Source organism: Pogonomyrmex barbatus, unplaced genomic scaffold (assembly GCF_055798465.1).
Source record: "Pogonomyrmex barbatus isolate J1 unplaced genomic scaffold, ASM5579846v1 scaffold8, whole genome shotgun sequence".
NCBI lineage: Eukaryota > Metazoa > Arthropoda > Insecta > Hymenoptera > Formicidae > Pogonomyrmex > Pogonomyrmex barbatus.
The window spans coordinates 9223780-9243720 of NW_028297182.1; the positions used below are offsets into that span (position 1 = coordinate 9223780).

Here is a 19941-nt window from a genome sequence, read left to right on the forward strand (position 1 = left end):
TTAGCTGGCATGGTATCGACTGCCGGTATGTGTACGATGGCGAATTTCTCCACGATCGGAATTAATCAACGTGCCGGTAAATCGAGACGTTGTATTGATCGCAATAAACGCATGCGCCTTTATTAATCCGATCTTGTACTGGTGGGGTAATGCAACGTTACGTACCAATAGTCCCCGAAGTAGCTGCAAAACTCGCGATAGTGCAAGTCCACAGTGGTATGTCAAGAGCAGTGTTGCACGTGTTTGTGAACGTTCAGCAAGGGTGACAGTGATCGTCTTTGATCCCGGACTTTTTTCTCTCACGGTATTTAATTCGAAATATCAAAATCTGATTTATTAAACTCACAATAAGAGTGCATATGTTCCAACAGCTACTACTTGGTCTATCTTATTATCTAATTCTTTTTTTGTATGTATTCATATGTATTATTTCTGATAATAATGTTTTAAAAGAGTATCTACATGCGTAATTAGCTATCAGGATATTTTTCATTTTAACCGATAAAACGTAATTTAGGAGACGATAAAATCGTCGTTTGTTTTGACAGCTGCGTTTGTATCACTCGGCTGTAACTTGCCCATTTATTGTCTTTTAAAGTTCGTTATTTGATATTATCTTGTCTTTATAAAAATAATTTATAAAAATATAAAACTGTAATTAATATAATACGATAATAATATTGTTTTGTATGTTTATTAAATATGCTTACACAAGTGCGTGTTATAATTTCTTGATTTTATATATTGTCAAATATTTTGTAAACATTTCTGATTAATATTTTAAAATAAATTTAATAATTTAATAATTCTTGTTTTATAATATATATATATATATATATTTGATTTATATAAATTGCGTATGTTAAATAAATTAAATTGTATTTTTGATTTAATAAGTACGTAGATTGTGACGACACATTGTGACGACATTGTGATGAAAATTATTTTAATATTTGCATTACGCAGTTTCTTGTGTTTTTTAAATGCTTTTATTTTCTGAGTAATTGGTATAACAATACAATAATGTTTGATGTAAAAAGCATTTCTCAATGTAATTTAATACTAATATGGAAATTATTTAAGAAATTTTTATCGATAAAAACGTATCGAATGTTGACATGGCACGTAATATTTCTTCGAAAAGAAATTATCAAATATATTAAATATTAAATTTAAATATTCTTTTTTATCAGATTTTTCTAGATTTGTATAATATGATTTAAGTAAGATTTAAGATTAATATAAAGAAAAGTTTAAACAGTTTTAGAAAAAAGTCAAATGTGAAATAAAACGTTACGTATAAAGTGTAAAGTCGCATTGAAAACATTTCAAAGCAATACAAATTATAGTTTGCGTTGATAAATGCAATGGTGCAGTCGACACATAAATTTCCTGTCTCAATATTTATTAGTCTTGTCTCAATATTAAGCAGTGTCACTTACATTTTTTGCTTGACACTTCTGTGTTAATTTTGCATATGGAATATATTAAATAATATTTTGCGTTGATAACACACGTGCTGCTCGCCAGACAAAGATGGAATTATCGTCTATTCCGACAAGTGTAATTATGTCACGTTGTTTTGACTCAAACCATATTCGTTGTCTTGCGACGTTTCCTAAGTGACAAATCGTTATTTTGTTGCATTTGCATGGTCCGTATTTTCGATTTATCACTGTGCATTATACATGATTATAAATGTACATAAGGAACATTTCTTTCTCTTTTTTTCTCTTCTTCTTTTGCAAAAAGAAGAGTTTTTTTTATTATAAAATGTAAAAGAAATATCTGCAAGCAAGCTAAGTACATCCCGCATAGCAGCACAGAATTGCATAATATAGATAGATAACGCTGCATTGCAGTTGTATTCCACTGAAATACAGTTGTCCACATGCTATTCGATATCGTCCACTCCCGCATAACTTGCTTGTCTAATGTAATGAATTTCTTATTGATATTTGTTTGCCAACTGTGTTTGCCGCTGTGTATCGGTTATTGCACTTTATAATATCTTTTCTCTTTTATATTATATAGACAAGTTTTATAGCTATTAAGAAATACATATTTCATATGCCATTAGTAAATACTGAATATTATTCAATATTACATATTATTATTATATTAAAAACATATATTATAATTGTTTACTGAATGCATTATGAATACAGCAATAAGAATAATTTAAATTAATTATTATTTTTTTAATTCTACTCTTTAAATAGATTAACTTCACTTTATTTTCTATTTTTTCTATTTTTCGATACTTTATTATTGGATTGGAGTATTTAAAAAAGAAATAGGTATCTTGAAAATATTTAATTCACAATATTAATATAAATTCTTTGATAAGTTTTATTATAAAATTAATATTTCAAAATATGTTTATTGTTAATAATAGTATTAATAATTTTTTATTAAAATTAATTCTGTGATTATTAATCTATAATCTTCTTTGCAAAATGAATAAGAACAACATTTGAAGTGACTATTTTTCGAATAAGATATATTTATATTGAGATATATTTTTGACATAGACTCTCCAGTGAATATTATATGCTTTCGTCCTCGCACATCGCCCACATTAATCGGAAATTCTCGTGGCGTCAAACTTGCCATAGACATGTGGACGCAATCGATGATCTATCTTTAGACACTGAAAAAAGAGGTTTATTTGCGATTTTATGCAATAAATCCGGCGGGTTTTTATTTTATTTCTCATTTTTATGCGATTGTTTTTATTGGATTATGTTATAAGAATTTTTATGTTTTTATGTTTTTATGTTATAAGAGTATTTATTAATTAATAATAATAATAAAATAAGATAACAAAACCATAGGTTAATCAATTAAATAATTTTGTAACAAGATAGCTTAACAATAATGAATTGATGAAAGAAAACTTGAATAAATATATATGTATTTTTTTATGAATTTTTAAACAAACTTCTTGAAAGTTTAGTTTAATAAATTTTTGTGAATTTAGTTTTGTAATTATTTATAATTTCTCTTCTTAGTATTTCAAAAAGAGAAACAGGTTTTGGTATTTAAGAAAAGCATTTAAATGAATAATATGAATTCTTTATTTATATTTTAGTATTTTAATTTATCAAAATTATTTTTAATTATATCATTAATAGCGTAAGTAAATCTACATGAAATTTTTATTAAACAAAATGGTACTTTTTTAGAGGCGCATTACATATATATCGCTTTAAATGTTATTTATTGATATATAACAAATAATTATGTAAAGATAATATATTTCTTTAAATACAAACAATTGGAACAGAGAATGAGTTTTACGAAAAATTCATAAGCGGTATTTAAATATAGCTTACCATAAAGGATATCCGTGTTGATTTTCTATCTTTTGTGGTCACCAATGCATGGTAACCCAATTATAAAAGTCTATTCAGTATAACATATTCAGTAGACGAACGACTACTCAGATATTTAATTTTTCAACTATATTTTCGCGAGCTAAACTTATTTTATTATTTTTTTTTTACAAACAGTTAAAAAAAAAAGTATTTTATGCAACAACGAATAGAAATTATTATGTGTGTGTGTGTGTGTGTAAATGTATATCGGTACATTCGTGATACTGTTTTTCATAGGCTGTCAGCATTAAATAAACCGTTTTTTCAGACTCTTTGTCAGCAAAAAAAGTGGAACACGGATATAAATGGAATGCCCTTTCCTAGTGATACGTCATGCATTCTTCCTTTTGGTCTAAAGCGTGAATGCAAAAAGGTCGCATGCAATTATATTGCATGCGTACGTATAATTGGATGAGCAAATGTGAAATATGTACATTTAGATTCATTGCGATTATGTCGACGATGGATCGATAAATTTATTTACATAATTTGATTGTTGAATTGTTTTAAAATACGCAATAATCTATGGGAAATCGTGATTAACAGAAGCTTAATATTTTTCCGACTAATCGGTAACGTCATTTTAACATTTTTTGTAATAGTAGAAGTAATGAAGAGAGGGTGATAAAATATCTTTAAGTAATAAAGTAATAAATAATAAAGTGATTAATAATAATACATGGAGTAAGTAAATAATGATGATGAAATTTTTTCATGCAATGCAGAAGACATCATTAGTTAACTATTTGACATTCAATTGTCTGCAATACAAATTACTGTTCATTTTCTTTGCATTCGTAATTTCTTTTTGTTTCTTCGAAAATTAACATTTTCTATTTCCTTTTATTATGATTAAAATAATATGATTTTAAGCAAGTCTTGGTGACGTATCTCAATATTTCAATATCACTTCCAATTGATATCTTCCTTTTGGCTCTCTTTTACCTTTTTACGATTTACCGTTATCGTTTTACACATGGCACGAGTACACGTGTGCATAGATGAGTAGGAGGTCGCAGTGGCCTATATACATCGGAAATGAAGCTTACGTCTCTTATCTGAGATTACTTTCAGTCTTATTCGCTTCACAGGGACTATATTGAGCCTACCGCCAACGAGGTAGGTCGCAAGTTTCACAAATTGTTTTGCTGAAACGTCGGAATGCATCGGCATCCGGTGCAAACTACTTCAGCGAATTAGAAACCCTTTTATGATCGGCATTCGAACAAAGCCTGTCAAACAAAAATTCAACTGTTAAAATTTCCTTTGTTTCTTTATAACGCACATAACATATGTCACAGAATAAATTCGACACATTATTATTAAATTTTATTAATAGCTTAGTAATCCGGAAACAATTTAATTTATATAAAAAGCCTTTCAGAAAAGGTGATAGTAGCATACCTTTTATTTGTACTATTTTACTTTTATGATATTTTAAATCTAGATAAAAATTCTTACTCTAAAACTTTTTCCATTTTCAAACTTATTCCATATTTATAACTTGAAAACACGGAAATTGATTTGTTGAACAGTAAATTATAAAAGTTTGTAAAACTATAATTCTTACTTATTTTGGTAATTCTTATTTTATATTTTCTGTTTTTGCACTTTCACATTGTACAAAAGTTTTCATTTACATTTTACATATAAACTTTTGAAAAAGCAAAGACTGAGACTTTAAGAATCATTATTAATTTGACAATCTACTATTATCTCGGATACTTATTACATCTGCGTCAACAAGACACTCGTTACTTTAATTAAAATTACAAACGTATGATAAATATTTGTGTTTTCAAGTACGCACAACGCGTATTAATCACCATCGTCTGTTATAAATAATTAATATGTTAATTTCTAAATTTTAACTTTTTTTATGCATTTATGTTTCTTGGATATTATTATAAATTTAGGCATTGTTTATCATGTAAATCTTATTGTCCAGATGCTAGAAACATTTTGTGCTGACATACAATAATTCTCGAGACTCAGAGGGAATTTCTCGCGTTAATTGCGATTCGCGTGCTTGTTCCAGGATATGGTAGACGTTACAACAGCTTTACCATCCAATGGAGGAGCATCGCTAATTGGACGCACCAGAGGTGCTCTCAGATCTGTGCGATCTGCTCTAGGTGGAAGTGGGGAATATCTTCAGGGCCTAGGGAATAGAATAGGATCTGCTCTTAGTAGCAGCTTAGAGGAAAGCGAACTGACTACAACCCCTTCCTCGCCATCATCGCCGCCACAAGCACCACCGCCGCGGACTACCAAGCCAGAGGAGCAATTAGGACGGCGGAAACTCAGGCTTCCGAAGTAAGTATGAATTTTGCTACCCTGAATACCTCATAACAATTAGGACATGAAAATGTGAATATCACATAAGATAGTGAAACTATAAGCTGAATAGTGTTGTTTAACAAGATAGAAGTCTAATTTTTAATTAGATATCTTAAATATCTAACTAATATTTTTATTTAAATATCTAACGATAATTTATTTGCAATTAAAATGGGTTTGGTGTTATTAAAATATAAATGCGTAAATGAAATGTATTTATTTATCTATCACTTTTAATTTATTATTATTAGTATGCTTTTATTTTATAAATAATATAATATAATTAGACGAAATAATTCTTAAAGAATATCTTAAAGAATACAAAAATTTAAAAAACTTTTATTATAAAGTAACTATATCCAATATGTGGCCTATCTAAGCGTGGCGATTTTTTTCTAATTTTTTACTAAGTTCAACAGTGAAAATTGATGATCAGATTCAAAATAGGAAATGAATTTCTGAATATTAATTGAAAATATGAGATATTTTCAGGTATTTATATGATGATGCGGTGAAGATTTTGAAAAAAGAGTATCATTAAAAATATTATATTACAAACAAGTGAATATATTGAATACTAGGCCATAGGGGTATTTATCTTATTCTTTTTAAATTTATTACATTAGTGTTTACTAATTTACTATTATATTGTAACTTAAAGTTTATTTCATAAACAATTTGCTATATTAATATTTGCTATCGAATATTTACAAAACAGTATAATTTTCTTACATTGTAATTAAATTCTAATTGTATGCGCAACTATTAGCAAGCCATTAACGTGTGTAACGTATTACAGTATGAGTTTACACCTTGTAGCAAGGCATAATATTGCGATGTTTGTTACTCATGAATATTCCCGCTACGATAATATTCGCAACGTCTCGTAGGTTTGGCGCTGGATTGTCCTATGAAGATTACGAGGCAATAGCGCGTCACAAACTGGAACGACAAGGAAACGCCAATCTGTCTAGAACACGGAAATATCCGCCTGGGATGACTTACGAGGAGATAGCATCCTCGAGATCAGCCTCTAGCAAGAAACAGGAGAGTCGCACTGAACAAGAGGATATCAGTCCCGATCGCGATAGCCAGGAAAGTATAGAGCCCATTCAGGAACAGGACATCAAAGCGACCGGGCCTGATCCTTACGAGAAGTTGAATTACAAAGCAGGTGATTAGTCCTCACCTCCGATTATCCGCGGCAGACGTCGAACGAGTCGAAGTCAATGATTTTCTTCGTCTTCGACAACGGTCGCTATCTTTCTCTCGCTCGCGCTCATGCAGTTATCGAGACTCGGATGGAAATAATATCTTGTATTTCTTCTTTCTTTTCACGAAGCGAGGGCGCCGACCCGCTATCAGACGGTTGTTTTCCGTTTAGGTAATTGTAACAGTCAGTCAGTGTGGACTGTGATCCCCTGTGATCTCACCCGCGTGTCTCCTCAGTGTATTACACGTAGGGATGCTTCGGCTTAAAATATCGATACTTTTACACATTTTCATTACATTTAAATGTAATACGATATTCGAAAGTTTTTGATATATAGGGAAAAAAAAATAAGATCAGCCCAAATAATTTACACTTTTTGTAAAATCTACTACTAATATTTTTACAAAGAGATTCTACGAAAAACATTTTTATGTTTTTAATAACGAAATATTAACGATATTATATTTAATTGCAACTCAGTATTTTCTTCACATATTAATACATACACAGCTAACGCGAAATTAGTAATATTTAAAATTAATAATATTTAAAATTAAATAATATCCAAACAAAGTCTCGATATTTTAAAGCTATTATATACCTTATCACAGACACGAGTTTCTGACTCCCCCTTCCTCCGCTAGATGTGATTAGCGAATACTAGCAATCGATATGTTCGCGTAATCCGGTGTTCGAATATTCGTAGGTCGATTGCGAGGTCTCATGCAGTTTGACCTGGATATATTGATTTTTGTGATTTCATGATGCTTCAAGCTATTTAAATAAATTGGAACTTAATTTACTTTAATTCTCTCTTTATATTTACATTATTGTTGTGTAAACGAAAAATAGGAATTGGCTTTTATTTAATTTTCTAATACACATTTATTTTATTTTTGTTTTATAAGAAATAATAAACATAGAGAGATTAAATACACGCATTTTACATTTATACATTTTAATAATGACAAGAATGGTGGAAAAATAGAAAAAGAAGTTTATATTACACGGCACATCAAATATAGTTTTAATATAAAGAAAGCAACACGATTGTGATTTCATATTTCTTCAAAATCAGAATTGCATAATAATTTATACAAAATTCAATTGTACGTTTAAATATAGTTTAAATTATAAATCGTATGTTGTCCTATTTTATACATTTTTAAGTAAATTAAAATAATTTTTAAAAAGATGCATATAACTGTTAGTTTTGATTTTATTATTTTTATGTAATTTTATACTTTTTCTGAACGTGTTATATGTAAAATACATTTCGGCACTTGTATATTCGAACACATAATATTTGTAGTTTTTTGCCAGACGTTGCATCCCTTTGGTAAAGATGTTGTTACCTGTGTATATATATGTGTGTGTGCATATTTTCACGCGAACAGCCTATTGCACCCCGATTGCATTCATAATATAGTTCAAATGAGGAACTGTTTTACGTGGGTGGAAAAAATTCCATATGCTGCATATAGCAATAGTCTCGCGATAAAGTCACACTTATCGTCTACTGGATGCTTCAGTTATTTCCGCAACATTGAGTGATATATCACAAGGATATCTACAGACAATTAAGTAATATCGCGAATGTAAAGTATATAACTTTCAGTATCATACGTAATAATAGTCATTTGAGTGAATGTGCTTTACTGTTCTTCGGATCATTTTATTTTAAAAATTTTTACGGTATAATATACCAATGAGCAACAATAGTAATTATAGTCTTGTTGAAAACGTATAATAGCTTTAGGCAAGTAACTCTAACATAGTAACATAAAATATTTTAACTCGCATAAAATTCATAATATACACACATTACATTAAAATAAAAAATTACTGATTACATTTATATTATAATTTTAATAAGTACGGAAGTTAATATTGTTCTATTTTTTAAAGATGTAATTTCAATATATTATATATATAACATACATAAAACACACACACACACACACACACACACACACACACACACACACACACACACACACACACAAATAAACAAATACGCTTGTTAATCTTATTCTAGGTTCTAGGTCCATCTATATGATTTTTTTCATATTTTGTCGAATATTAATTTGGAACTAATATAGCCGAAATATAATTATGCAAGAGTGACAAACATTTTAGTTGGATAGTTTAGTTTATTTTTATGTCTTTGTTCTTTATTTTTGTCCAACTAATCATTAGATTAGATTTGATTGCAAGTTTAGGTATCGCCCATGACGCACCATTGCTTGATCATGTTAATTACAATCATGTTAAAAAATTACACTCACATATATATTTGGCATGAAATATTTCTTTATTTTAGACATGCCTTGCAGCAGTGATTCTACGAGTGATCAAGATGGATATGGGCCCAGCACTAGTCTGGATTCCAATATGGATGGTCGCAGAATGTGGCAAAGATCAGGTAAGGAGTGTACTTTTGGTAATATTCATACTTGAGAAGAACAATTCAATGTATATAAATGGAAATCTTTAAAAATGGAAAAGTACAAATATAGTGATATCACGAATAAAATACTGCTACACGTTTAATGAAATTATTTTTATTTAGGATCATCAGGTTCCGTACAATCTTGGGCTTCGAGTTTGTCGGCTGATAGTCAATCAGAAGAAGCAGCCGCAGATTTCATGAAAGCTTTCGTACCTTTATTATTCGACGCGCCTAACAGTATCGATCAAGAGCAAAAGGCTAATTTTGGACAAATGGTTTTGGTATTTATTAGATATTATAAAACACTTTAGTAGCATTGTCAGTAATATAACAATCGGTTTTTATAATAAAAGATGTAGAAGAAATATTATACAAATTACAAAATAGATAGTCATATCCATTTTAATCAGATGAAATAATATTAAATTTGCAGACAGAATCCGGAAGAATATGGTTTTCCAGAGTGGTGAATGCGAGAAGAGCACGTGCATGTGTCACAGAAGCTTCATTTTATTCTTTGGCTCAACATTTCGCAGTCGCACTGTTCGAGTGTCACGAAGCCGATGATTTTGCGCCTGCTAAAAGTCTTATGAATATGTGCTTCACTTTTTATCATGAAGGTAAAGAGAAATTTTTCAGGATAAATTCTATAAAATAATAAAATTGTTAATCTCAGCGCTGAAATAATAAATTTATAATAATATAGAAATATTATCAAAAGAACTATATCAAATTATATCGATAATAATTAGGATAATATTATAATAATCTTTTATTATATGTGATGTTGTTGTGACATATTAATTAAATATTTAAAAGATATAATAATTGTTTAGAAAACAATTATTGTAAATATAATAATTAGAATTTAGTATTTTAGAATATATATATGATTACTATTGAAATTATTACAAAAATTACTCCTAACTATAACTCTTGTTGATTCGTGAAGTTTGTTTATTGTTTTTATTATTTATTATTTAAATTACATGTATTTATGATTAAAATTATGTATTTATTCTAATGCGTGTGTTTGTAGTGGAAGTTCCTGGATTAGAGCCTTATCGTGAATATTTGTACACACATTTACGAGTTCAACCGATATGGACGTCCATGAGATTTTGGACTGCTGCTTTCTTCGATGCAGTGCAATGTGAGCGAGCGTCAAGACCAGTACCACCTCGACCGAAATCTTTAGATCAAGAAAGCATTGCCGCCGAAGATAGGAAGTTTCAAGCAAACATCGTTTTCGGACAATTAGGGTAAATATTATTATTCCATAGCTAAAATAAATATTAATACTAAATTTATATATTGGATTATATTTAATATATATATATATATATATATATATATATATATATATATATATGTATTATGTATCACATATTAACGATATTTTTTAGGACTTTTACTTGTAACATGCATGCATTCGGCCTGTCACGAGCTTTATGTACAGAATTTCTCCGAAAACAATGTATTATTGCAAACTTAACTAAAGGTAAATATTTGAATCATACTTTATAACACTTTTTCCCAATTAAAATTTTAAATTTAAATTAATACAAATATTTATTTTACTTTGATTTTATAGAACAAGAGAAGATGCTGCGAGACAATATAGATCGGATGTTTGATGAGACTGAGCCATGGCGGTAGTTTAATCAGAGTTAACAGATAAAAATCAATTTTTTTAAAATCACTTTAAAAAAAGTTTTGCAATGTTTCTTCTTGAAAATATTGCTGATAAAATCGAATTGTCTTCTAACGCTGAGAAAAAGCAACGAAGTCAATTATGAGAAAGATCTTGTTAATATTGTTGATGTAAATCAACAAATTTGTTAAATTTTTCGCGGTATATGACGCTGGACACGTCAATTCCTAAAATGCAAACACTGCACAGATTCGCGCCTTAAATTGTAAAAAAAATGTTAACTCTTGCTATTAAAACTCTTATGTTTCTGATATGAAAAATTTCTATTTCTAAAAAATAGTCCTTACAACGCTAACAGAAATTAAGAAAAATAAAATTAAAAGATCGATTTCGAATGATATTAAATTTTGAAATAAAATATAAATTAATACTAAACAATGATAAAGTTAAGAATAGAAGCGACAATAAGATTTTAAAATGGAACTGTATTATTGACAGTTCAATTAAAGCGTGATTTGTTGAGTGTAATTTACTATATTAGACATTACAGACGTACTATATTATTTATTTTCTCATCATATATTTTTTAATATAACATTGAAATAACATTGAAATAAATTTTATAAATTTATGTCGCAAATATGTACATGTCTACTTTGTACTATGAGTAGTATGTAAATGAAGAAAATTACTTACATATACATTTTCAACATTCAATATTTGATATATTCGAGTATTGAGAGGAAATGAAAGAGAAGAGAAAAAAATATTCTTATTGATAAAAAGCATATAATTCGATACATATTCATGATGCATTTAGGCTATTATTAATTCACTGTAGCCATCTCTTAATATAATTAATATAATTAACGTCAGAAGCGAGAAAATAGATGATGAAAATTTTTGCAAAATACATTAAAATAGATACGTTTTTCGACAAAATAATGTTTGCGTTTGATAAATTAGATTTATAAAATATACCAAAATTCTCTTTTTGCTCTGGTAATCAATAAAAACTATATATTTAGAAAATAAATTATACACAATCATAAAGAAAGCGGTAATTTAATTTTATATACATTTATATTTATTTATTAATTAACGGAGCGAAAGAAAGATTTCTGGTATATTTAGGTTTCTATGTTCTATCGATTGAAAATGCTATTTTATCGAAAAATGTTTCTATTTTAATTTATTTTGTAAAAATTTTTACATCATGTTTTCTTCGCTTCTGACTTTATAATTCAAGATAGTTGCAGTGAATCAGCAGAAAACTTAAAATTTATATTAAATTTTTAAATAACAATTCATACATTTTGTTGAATAATTTTCTGTCAATTTTGCGCGATTATCAATAATCTTTTTTTATTATTTTATATTATTATCAAATTTAATAGTTTCAATGTATTAAAAATTTACTGCAATATAAAGTTATAGTTTATAGTGTTGTTTATAATTAAATTTACCGTTTTTACATTCTAAAATTTATGACTAAGAACACAGATTATAAATAGGCACTACTTTCTATTGCTTCTTTCTTAGTAAATATATACAATTCTTAATGCGTTACATATGTAACTTTATGCTAGTGGTTTCTAAAAATTATTATGCATTTTGTAAATGACGCTTATAAACATATAAAAGACAAAAGCTTTGTCTTTATTATTAGATAAAAGATCAATATTTTTTTTTCCTAATAGCCAATATTAATAGATAACTGAAAATTTGCACATTCTGACGCCCTATTATCACACATCATGCAATGTAAATAATTTATAAAATGAAGCTTGTACCTAGACACATATCATCAAATGCAAATTAATACACTCTATTTTATTTTATATATATCTACCAGCGATATATCTGCAAATAAGAAATGACAAATTCAGTGAACTAAAGATAAATAAAAAGATAAATGAATTTTATCACATGTATTTTGAAATCATTTAATAATAATCCTTTAAATTATTAAACCTATTTATTATATACCTTAAAATAGATGTATACTCAGAAATTTAAATTAGAACACACACATAAAAAATATTTAGTAATAAAAACTTACGAAATGAATTTTATATATATATATATATATATATATATATATATATATATATATATATATATTTATATATATATATAATTATTTTTCAAAATAATAAAATCTGTATAGATAATTATTAAAATTGATTGATTTATTTATACTTTATAGTTTATAATTAAAAAATTATATGTGTATAAAATTTGTATTTATTTTCAAAGTATTATAAAACCATTTTTTGTATCATTGATATATGTATAGTATGCAAAAATTTTAAAAGTTTTCGAATTATATGAGAAATATTTATATATCATTATATTTTTTAATTCTATTTTATACCATAAGTCAATTTTATTAGATTTTATTTAATTTCCTTTGTTATTTTTAAAACTTTTTTGAAAGTATTTTTCTTCCGATTCTTCAAATTATTCGAATTATTTGTTTTTGCTAAAAAGGTTGTCTTCAATGATTCTTTAAATGATTTTTCATTATTGTTGTCAATTATCTTAGGATTGATTTTAAAGGATTTGTTTTGAAAGTTTATATGTTCTAAGTTTGGATTCCATCGAGTTTGAGAGGATGTTGAATCACTCTGTTTACAATCTAAAGATTTTCGAAGTTTTGTTCGAGCTTTTATATATTTCTCAGATAATGAGAAGGGTTTATTATCACCTTCTAGAATAGATTTTTTATTATTTACAAGAGACTCCGTAGATGGTTCACTAAGAGGTTCAGATTTTTCTGAAAGTTTTTCTAAAAGTCCGTCACCATGAATTATTTTGTTAGAAAAGTTATGTGTGAAAACATTGCTTTTACTAGATTTTAGATGATTCAATTTATCGATGTTTTGAATTTCATTTCTAATTTTCAAAATATCTCTTGTTGTGTCCGCTTGTTGCATGTAGCTGAAATCATAATCAAATATACTTCGTGGACTTCGGATGTTCTTTAAGCTTGCCTCGATCAAATCGGCCAGATTAAAACCGTCGTCTACAAAAGGATTTTCAGGTATTTTTTTATCGGTGTTAAATGTTTCAGATTTGATTGCAACTATTTTCTTTTTAGGTGTGTTCTTGATTTTTGATCTAATATCGTTAGATAAATTTGACGTTAAAACTGAGGACGATTTAACATTTCTTATAGTGTTTTTGGAAAGAGGCGGTTTAGAAGCAATTTGTGATTTTTTAGATTTTAATTTACTTTCTTGTGTTGATGTTACTAATTTTGTGTTAATATTATTATTTTTATTTGAGTATTTTTCCGTCTGATTTATTTGTTTATTACAGATTTCATTACGTTTGGAGATATTTTCATTTTTTTGTTTTTTTGTCATTCTTGATATAACGAGACTTTTTTAACATTTTTTTCATTTACATTAAATGTAAAATTTTTTATATTCTTTTTTTGTGGGAGGGATTTTTCGTTTTTTGTATATGTTTGAAATTGAGTATCAGATATCGTTTTGGAAAGTGGGATTGTTATAAGATCCATTGAAAGGTCTGAGCATTTCTTACTCATGTCAATAGTCGATGTTGTGTTTGAAATAGATTTTGGGGCATTGTTGATAGATTTTAATAATTTGATAGTTTTTGCATTATTTGTATTTGATGATGAAATCCTAAGATTCTGGAAAAATATATTTATATATATATATATATATATATATATATATATATATATATTTTTATCAAAAACAAATCATATATTTTTATTATATTTTTATTATTTTATACCTTTTGATTTTTGATTGACGACTGCATTTGTTTGTCTTTATACAATTGCTTCCAACCATAAACTAAAATCTTTTCCTTTTCCTTTAAATTAATTTTGGTTCTTTTGTCTCTTGTATAAAGTATTTGCCAAATTAAATTAGTATTAAATACCTAACAAAAAATTATTAAACAAATAAGAACATTATCCCTATATAATAGATTTACTATAGATGATTTATTTTCTTTTTATTTTCTTATATTTTATTTATTTTATGTAACAATTTAATATTATGTGTACATTTATTTTTAATGAAATTAGCTTTTAATAAAAATAACACAACTTTTTATAAATATTACATCAAATATTAATAAATTTAAAAAAATTTATAGAAAAAAATAATTATTTTATTTAGTAGATAATAGATAAAAGATTTTTTAATTAAAAAAATTCTATCTAAAAACAAGTAGAAATATTGCACAAATTACTAATTTTATTAGTATTTCTTTTACCTCATAGGTTGCACGTGATAATGAAGACAATTTAATTATATCTGTAATCTGTAAACACTTTGATATTTTTCCGATTAAAGATATTGGTAAAGTCAAAAGAGTCTTTTTATGTCCTTCAGCAATATTTTTTACGTATTCTAATAAATATTTACCTATAATGTTAGAATTGGATAAATATTTATTTATAAATTATTGTTTAATGAAATTATTACAAAAATGAAAATGTCATTTTAAATAAAATCTCAATTTTATTTATGTAACCTTATTTTTGATGAGGTATTCTATAAATGTGTGTATATCATATGTGTTGATGAATATGAACGTCTATATATAATAATATTTACATTTATCAACACAATTAACATAATAAAAAATTAACATAATAATAAAATGAATGTATTATTTAAAAATAACACAAGATAATAGAAGTAAATAAAATTAAAAACAGAATTTGTTATCAATAAAATTAAGCATTTTTTTTAAAAAAAAGACCTCAATCATCTCACCAAATCCGCGACGTATTTCGTCCTGTAAAGATTTTTCTTGATTGAATTCGGTAAATGTGACACGATGTACTATCGGTGTTTCATGAAGTCCGTGAGAAATTTTTCATAAGTACAAAATTATCTAAGAAATATGAAAAAATTATTGAAGGAAGTCAATGACGTCAATACGTTAATTAAATACTTCGTCTTGAAAAATCTTTAGACCGTAATAATCTCTGCTGGGCGGAGGTGCAACTGAATACTTCATCAAGTATTCAATCCTGTTGCTCATATTCGACGTGACCACGTCGAAAATGTTTGATCTGAATATCACAGTTTGACAATTTCTTAATGCAGAATATTGCCGAATAACGTGCATATCGAATCGAAATGTATAAGGTGACGCGTTTATCTAATAGCTAAATGTATTCATCCTCAATTTTTACATTTATTAAATACATTGGGAAAAAGAATATTATAAGTATAATCCAATTTTTGGAATTTCTAATTTGATAATAATAATATAAATAAATTTTATAACGATTAATTTTATCAAATGCATTTTTCCACAATTTAAAATTATGTTGCAATATATAAAACTAAGTTAAAAAGTACTGTATCCTTTATTTAATTTGAGTTTTATTTAATTAAAGTTAAATTTTTTAGAATAATGTAATAAACAATTTAATTTAAATATATTTTGATAATATCCCTCATTTTTATTTTTTAAATATAAAGTTATAATATAACATAAAGTTTTAATATAAAAAAATCAGAAATTTTGGTAGCCGAGCATATATGTGTATATGGTGGTTCTTTTTCTTTTCGCAGGAAAAAACGTAAACAGAATTTGACTTCGTGATATTTTATTACAATAATTTCATATGAAGAGATGAAGATAAATATAGAAATGTCGAAGTAAAAATGGAAAGTCGTGTGGCATTACGTATAGTAGTAATGTATAGTAGCAATAACAATATACAAGGTAGGCTATATAGTAATATCACAATGCATGATTCACAATTTCATAAAAGTCTAGAGAATAGGATATAAATCTAGATAGACGATGCTTCTCATATTGTGGGAATTGCCGCAGAGACAGAGTACCGCGTTATGTCGATCAATTAAAAAACCTCTTATCGTATTTTTTACTTTCGCATATGTAAACATACTCCAGATACGTTCGATACATTAATTCATAACGATTGTCGTTATTATTATCGTACTATATATCGTACAAATGGATTTACATATAATAGTCGACAGTGTTTGTTTTCAACAAGAAAGAATTTGATAATGATTCGTATTAACACTATTTTTAATACTAAGTGCCATTTTTTGAGAAATACAAGATTTAAATAGTTAAGATTACAAATCTAAAATTGGATGTATCCTTATTTAGTATAAAATTTGTGGTGTAAATATCTTTGTTAAAGTTTATTATAACAGAACAATAAAAAAATAATTTTTAAAAATATTTTATTAAAAATGGAAAATATCCTGTTTAATAATACATGAAAAAAATATAGATCTTTGTATTCTTTTTTTTACTAAAAAAATGTAATACTTTTAATATTATTTAAATATTTAACTTTTAAATATTTAATAACAAATATTTAAAAGTTATATCATTTAGATATAAATTAATAGTTTTGTTTGAACTGTCAGATTTACTGAAAGAGGCTAATGGAGAAACTTTTGCTATCGTGAACAAGTTTAAGTTTCCTTTTATTACATATTACACAAGCTGATATAAAAAATATCTGTAATGTGTACAAAATATTTTAATATATAGAAAATAAAATATTAAAAAAAATTATTTTAATTAATATTTTATGCTTGGAATAATAAACAAGTTAATAAAAATTTGGAATTATATAATTTTAATTGAGATATTTCTTTTTGGCTAACATTTTTAAATGTAATAATAACGGAATTTAAATGGAATATATTTAATTTAAAATGAATAACTAATTACTTATGATAATGATAACAACAACCATATTATCTCTATATTTTTCATTTGATTGCGCAATTGATATGACATTTTTTTTAGCTCTTCAAGCGATCGCTGTGTCTCAACGGTACGAAAAGCTGCATGAATAAATTATTACGTGCTAGCATAATCGAAAAATCTTACGAGCGAGAGAATAAATCTAAGCGGTATAAAAAGATTTCAGGATTTCAGGCCGCGGGACACGCGAACCAGCCGTTATTGCGTAAAATCAGTACGGCGATCGTCTGTCCGATCCGGAAAATTCCCGTGATTCACAATCATATAGCGATATCAAAGAGCCGAAAAGACTTCATTTTCATCCGAGAATATTTGCGCTTTTTCGAATAAATTTATTTCGTAGATATCAAACTTCTTTCTACAATCGCGCTTTCGCGCGTGATTGTACCGGCAGACTCGTGGAACGTTCGTGAAGCGATTGCACCAGTAAATATACAAATATTGCGACATGTACATTATATCGCAAATTAATAAAAAATCGTTCAACAGCATCTATTCACTGTAATTTGATATTTTAAAGATATTTTTTCAATATATAAATTACAGATGTTTTCATTCTTTTATTATTTGATATTTTCAAGAAACTAATGGAACTTAACTACTATTCTAATAAAATAAAAGCAATAAAAGTATTGTCATAATTATAATTACATGTACCAAATCACGCGTACATTTTATATAAAATAGATAATTAGCGTTAAGAATTAGAATGTGTTAGTGTTAGAATCAGTGTTAGTGTTAGTGTCAGTGTTAGTGTTAGAATTCTGAAAAAATCGATTTTGATTGTATTAAGTGAGTCAATAAGATTATGTATTTTTTGAATGTAAACATTTACATTATGTCGTGAACATTTTTATTAATAATATGATTTTCTACTTGGTGCATTCGCTTACGAATTTTTGTGTACGAGAGATTTCGATGCACCTACGTGCAACCAAAGTAAGTCTTCTAATTCGTACTATCTAATTCGTACGATATTTTAAATATTATTAAAATAAGAAATAGTATACACCTTTAATAAAAATTTAACAAAATCTTATTATAGCACATAAATAATAAGAAGAAACTTTATAGTTAATTAGTATAAAATAAGGTCTTTTGTTGTGTGTTAAAATGGAAATTGATCAAGATTATTTCAAAATTATTATAATTTTTATAATTTACAATTTTTAATTTTTAATTTAAAAAAACAGATCACTTACTAGTTTTATATATATAATAAAGTAAAAAAATCATTGAATCTGTGTGCATTATATTGAAATCTTGTTAAGTTTTATATTTTATTTTTTATATACATTACAATGTTTAAAGTATAACGATTAAACTTACTTCTGGTTATCACACACATGCATTCAAAATTTTATGTATACATAAATGTGTGTGTGTGTGTGTGTGTGTGTGTGTGTGTGTGTGTGTGTGTGTGTGTGTGTGTGTGTACACACACACATATACATATACATAATAATATTCATACAACATGTTTTGGAAGAACAGATTTGCGTATTGTGATAGCGCAAAGAGGATTGTTACACCTTATCGAGGAAATGCAATTTTTATTTTACTTACAATTAGATATGTTATTCATAATTTTCACATGTGATAACATTTTTTGTCCATTATGAACTAATGTTGTTTCTTCCTATCATAATTAAATTTGTTATGTTATAAAATAAAAAAATTATCAAAATTACAAAAAAAAAATTAACAGAGTGGCAGATTAAAAATTAAGACAGATAAAAAAGTTTAAGCATATACTCTCTGGATGTAGATGCTAGAATATATATTTTTTAATTAAAATAAAAAACGAATGTTTTGATTTAAATTAGATCATTCACAGTGTTGATGAATTATTTTACAATCTTTAGAAATTGTTTTTAAATTAATATCTCATTGAAAATTTGTTGATGAGTAAAAAATATAAATTAGCCGTATGTCACCACAAATGTGTAAAATAGTATTCGTCATCAATTTTAGAATATACATTAACTGAGAAAAAAATAATAAATTTTATTTCAAAAAGTACTAAATATTAAATAGTTGTTTATAAAAAAATATTATTTATCTTTCAATTATTGTTCCCAGTTAAATTAATAATAATTCTTACTATTTTACAATTTGGGTAGATTCATTTCTCTTCGTCATT

The 19941-nt window shown here is 26.5% G+C and overlaps 1 protein-coding gene and 1 pseudogene across 2 annotated transcripts; one reads left to right on the forward strand and one right to left on the reverse strand.

Moving 5' to 3' along the window:
- The first annotated feature begins 145 nt into the window (after window positions 1–145).
- Window positions 146–12964, forward strand: LOC105427043 (uncharacterized protein KIAA0513). 2 transcript variants are annotated; one of them, XM_089083764.1, is made up of 10 exons: window positions 146–304; window positions 5419–5696; window positions 6611–6894; window positions 7063–7104; window positions 9257–9358; window positions 9506–9666; window positions 9819–10005; window positions 10425–10647; window positions 10792–10886; window positions 10980–12964. In XM_089083764.1, the coding sequence occupies exons 2-10, from the start codon at window positions 5422–5424 to the stop codon at window positions 11042–11044; spliced, it is 1434 nt and encodes a 477-aa protein (XP_088939890.1). In that variant the 5' UTR covers window positions 146–304; window positions 5419–5421; the 3' UTR covers window positions 11045–12964. The 2 variants fall into 2 exon arrangements, with proteins under 2 accessions (XP_088939890.1, XP_088939891.1); XM_089083765.1 differs by lacking the exons at window positions 146–304; window positions 7063–7104.
- Window positions 12620–19935, reverse strand: LOC105427044 (uncharacterized; annotated as a pseudogene).
- Window positions 19936–19941: the final 6 nt, after the last annotated feature.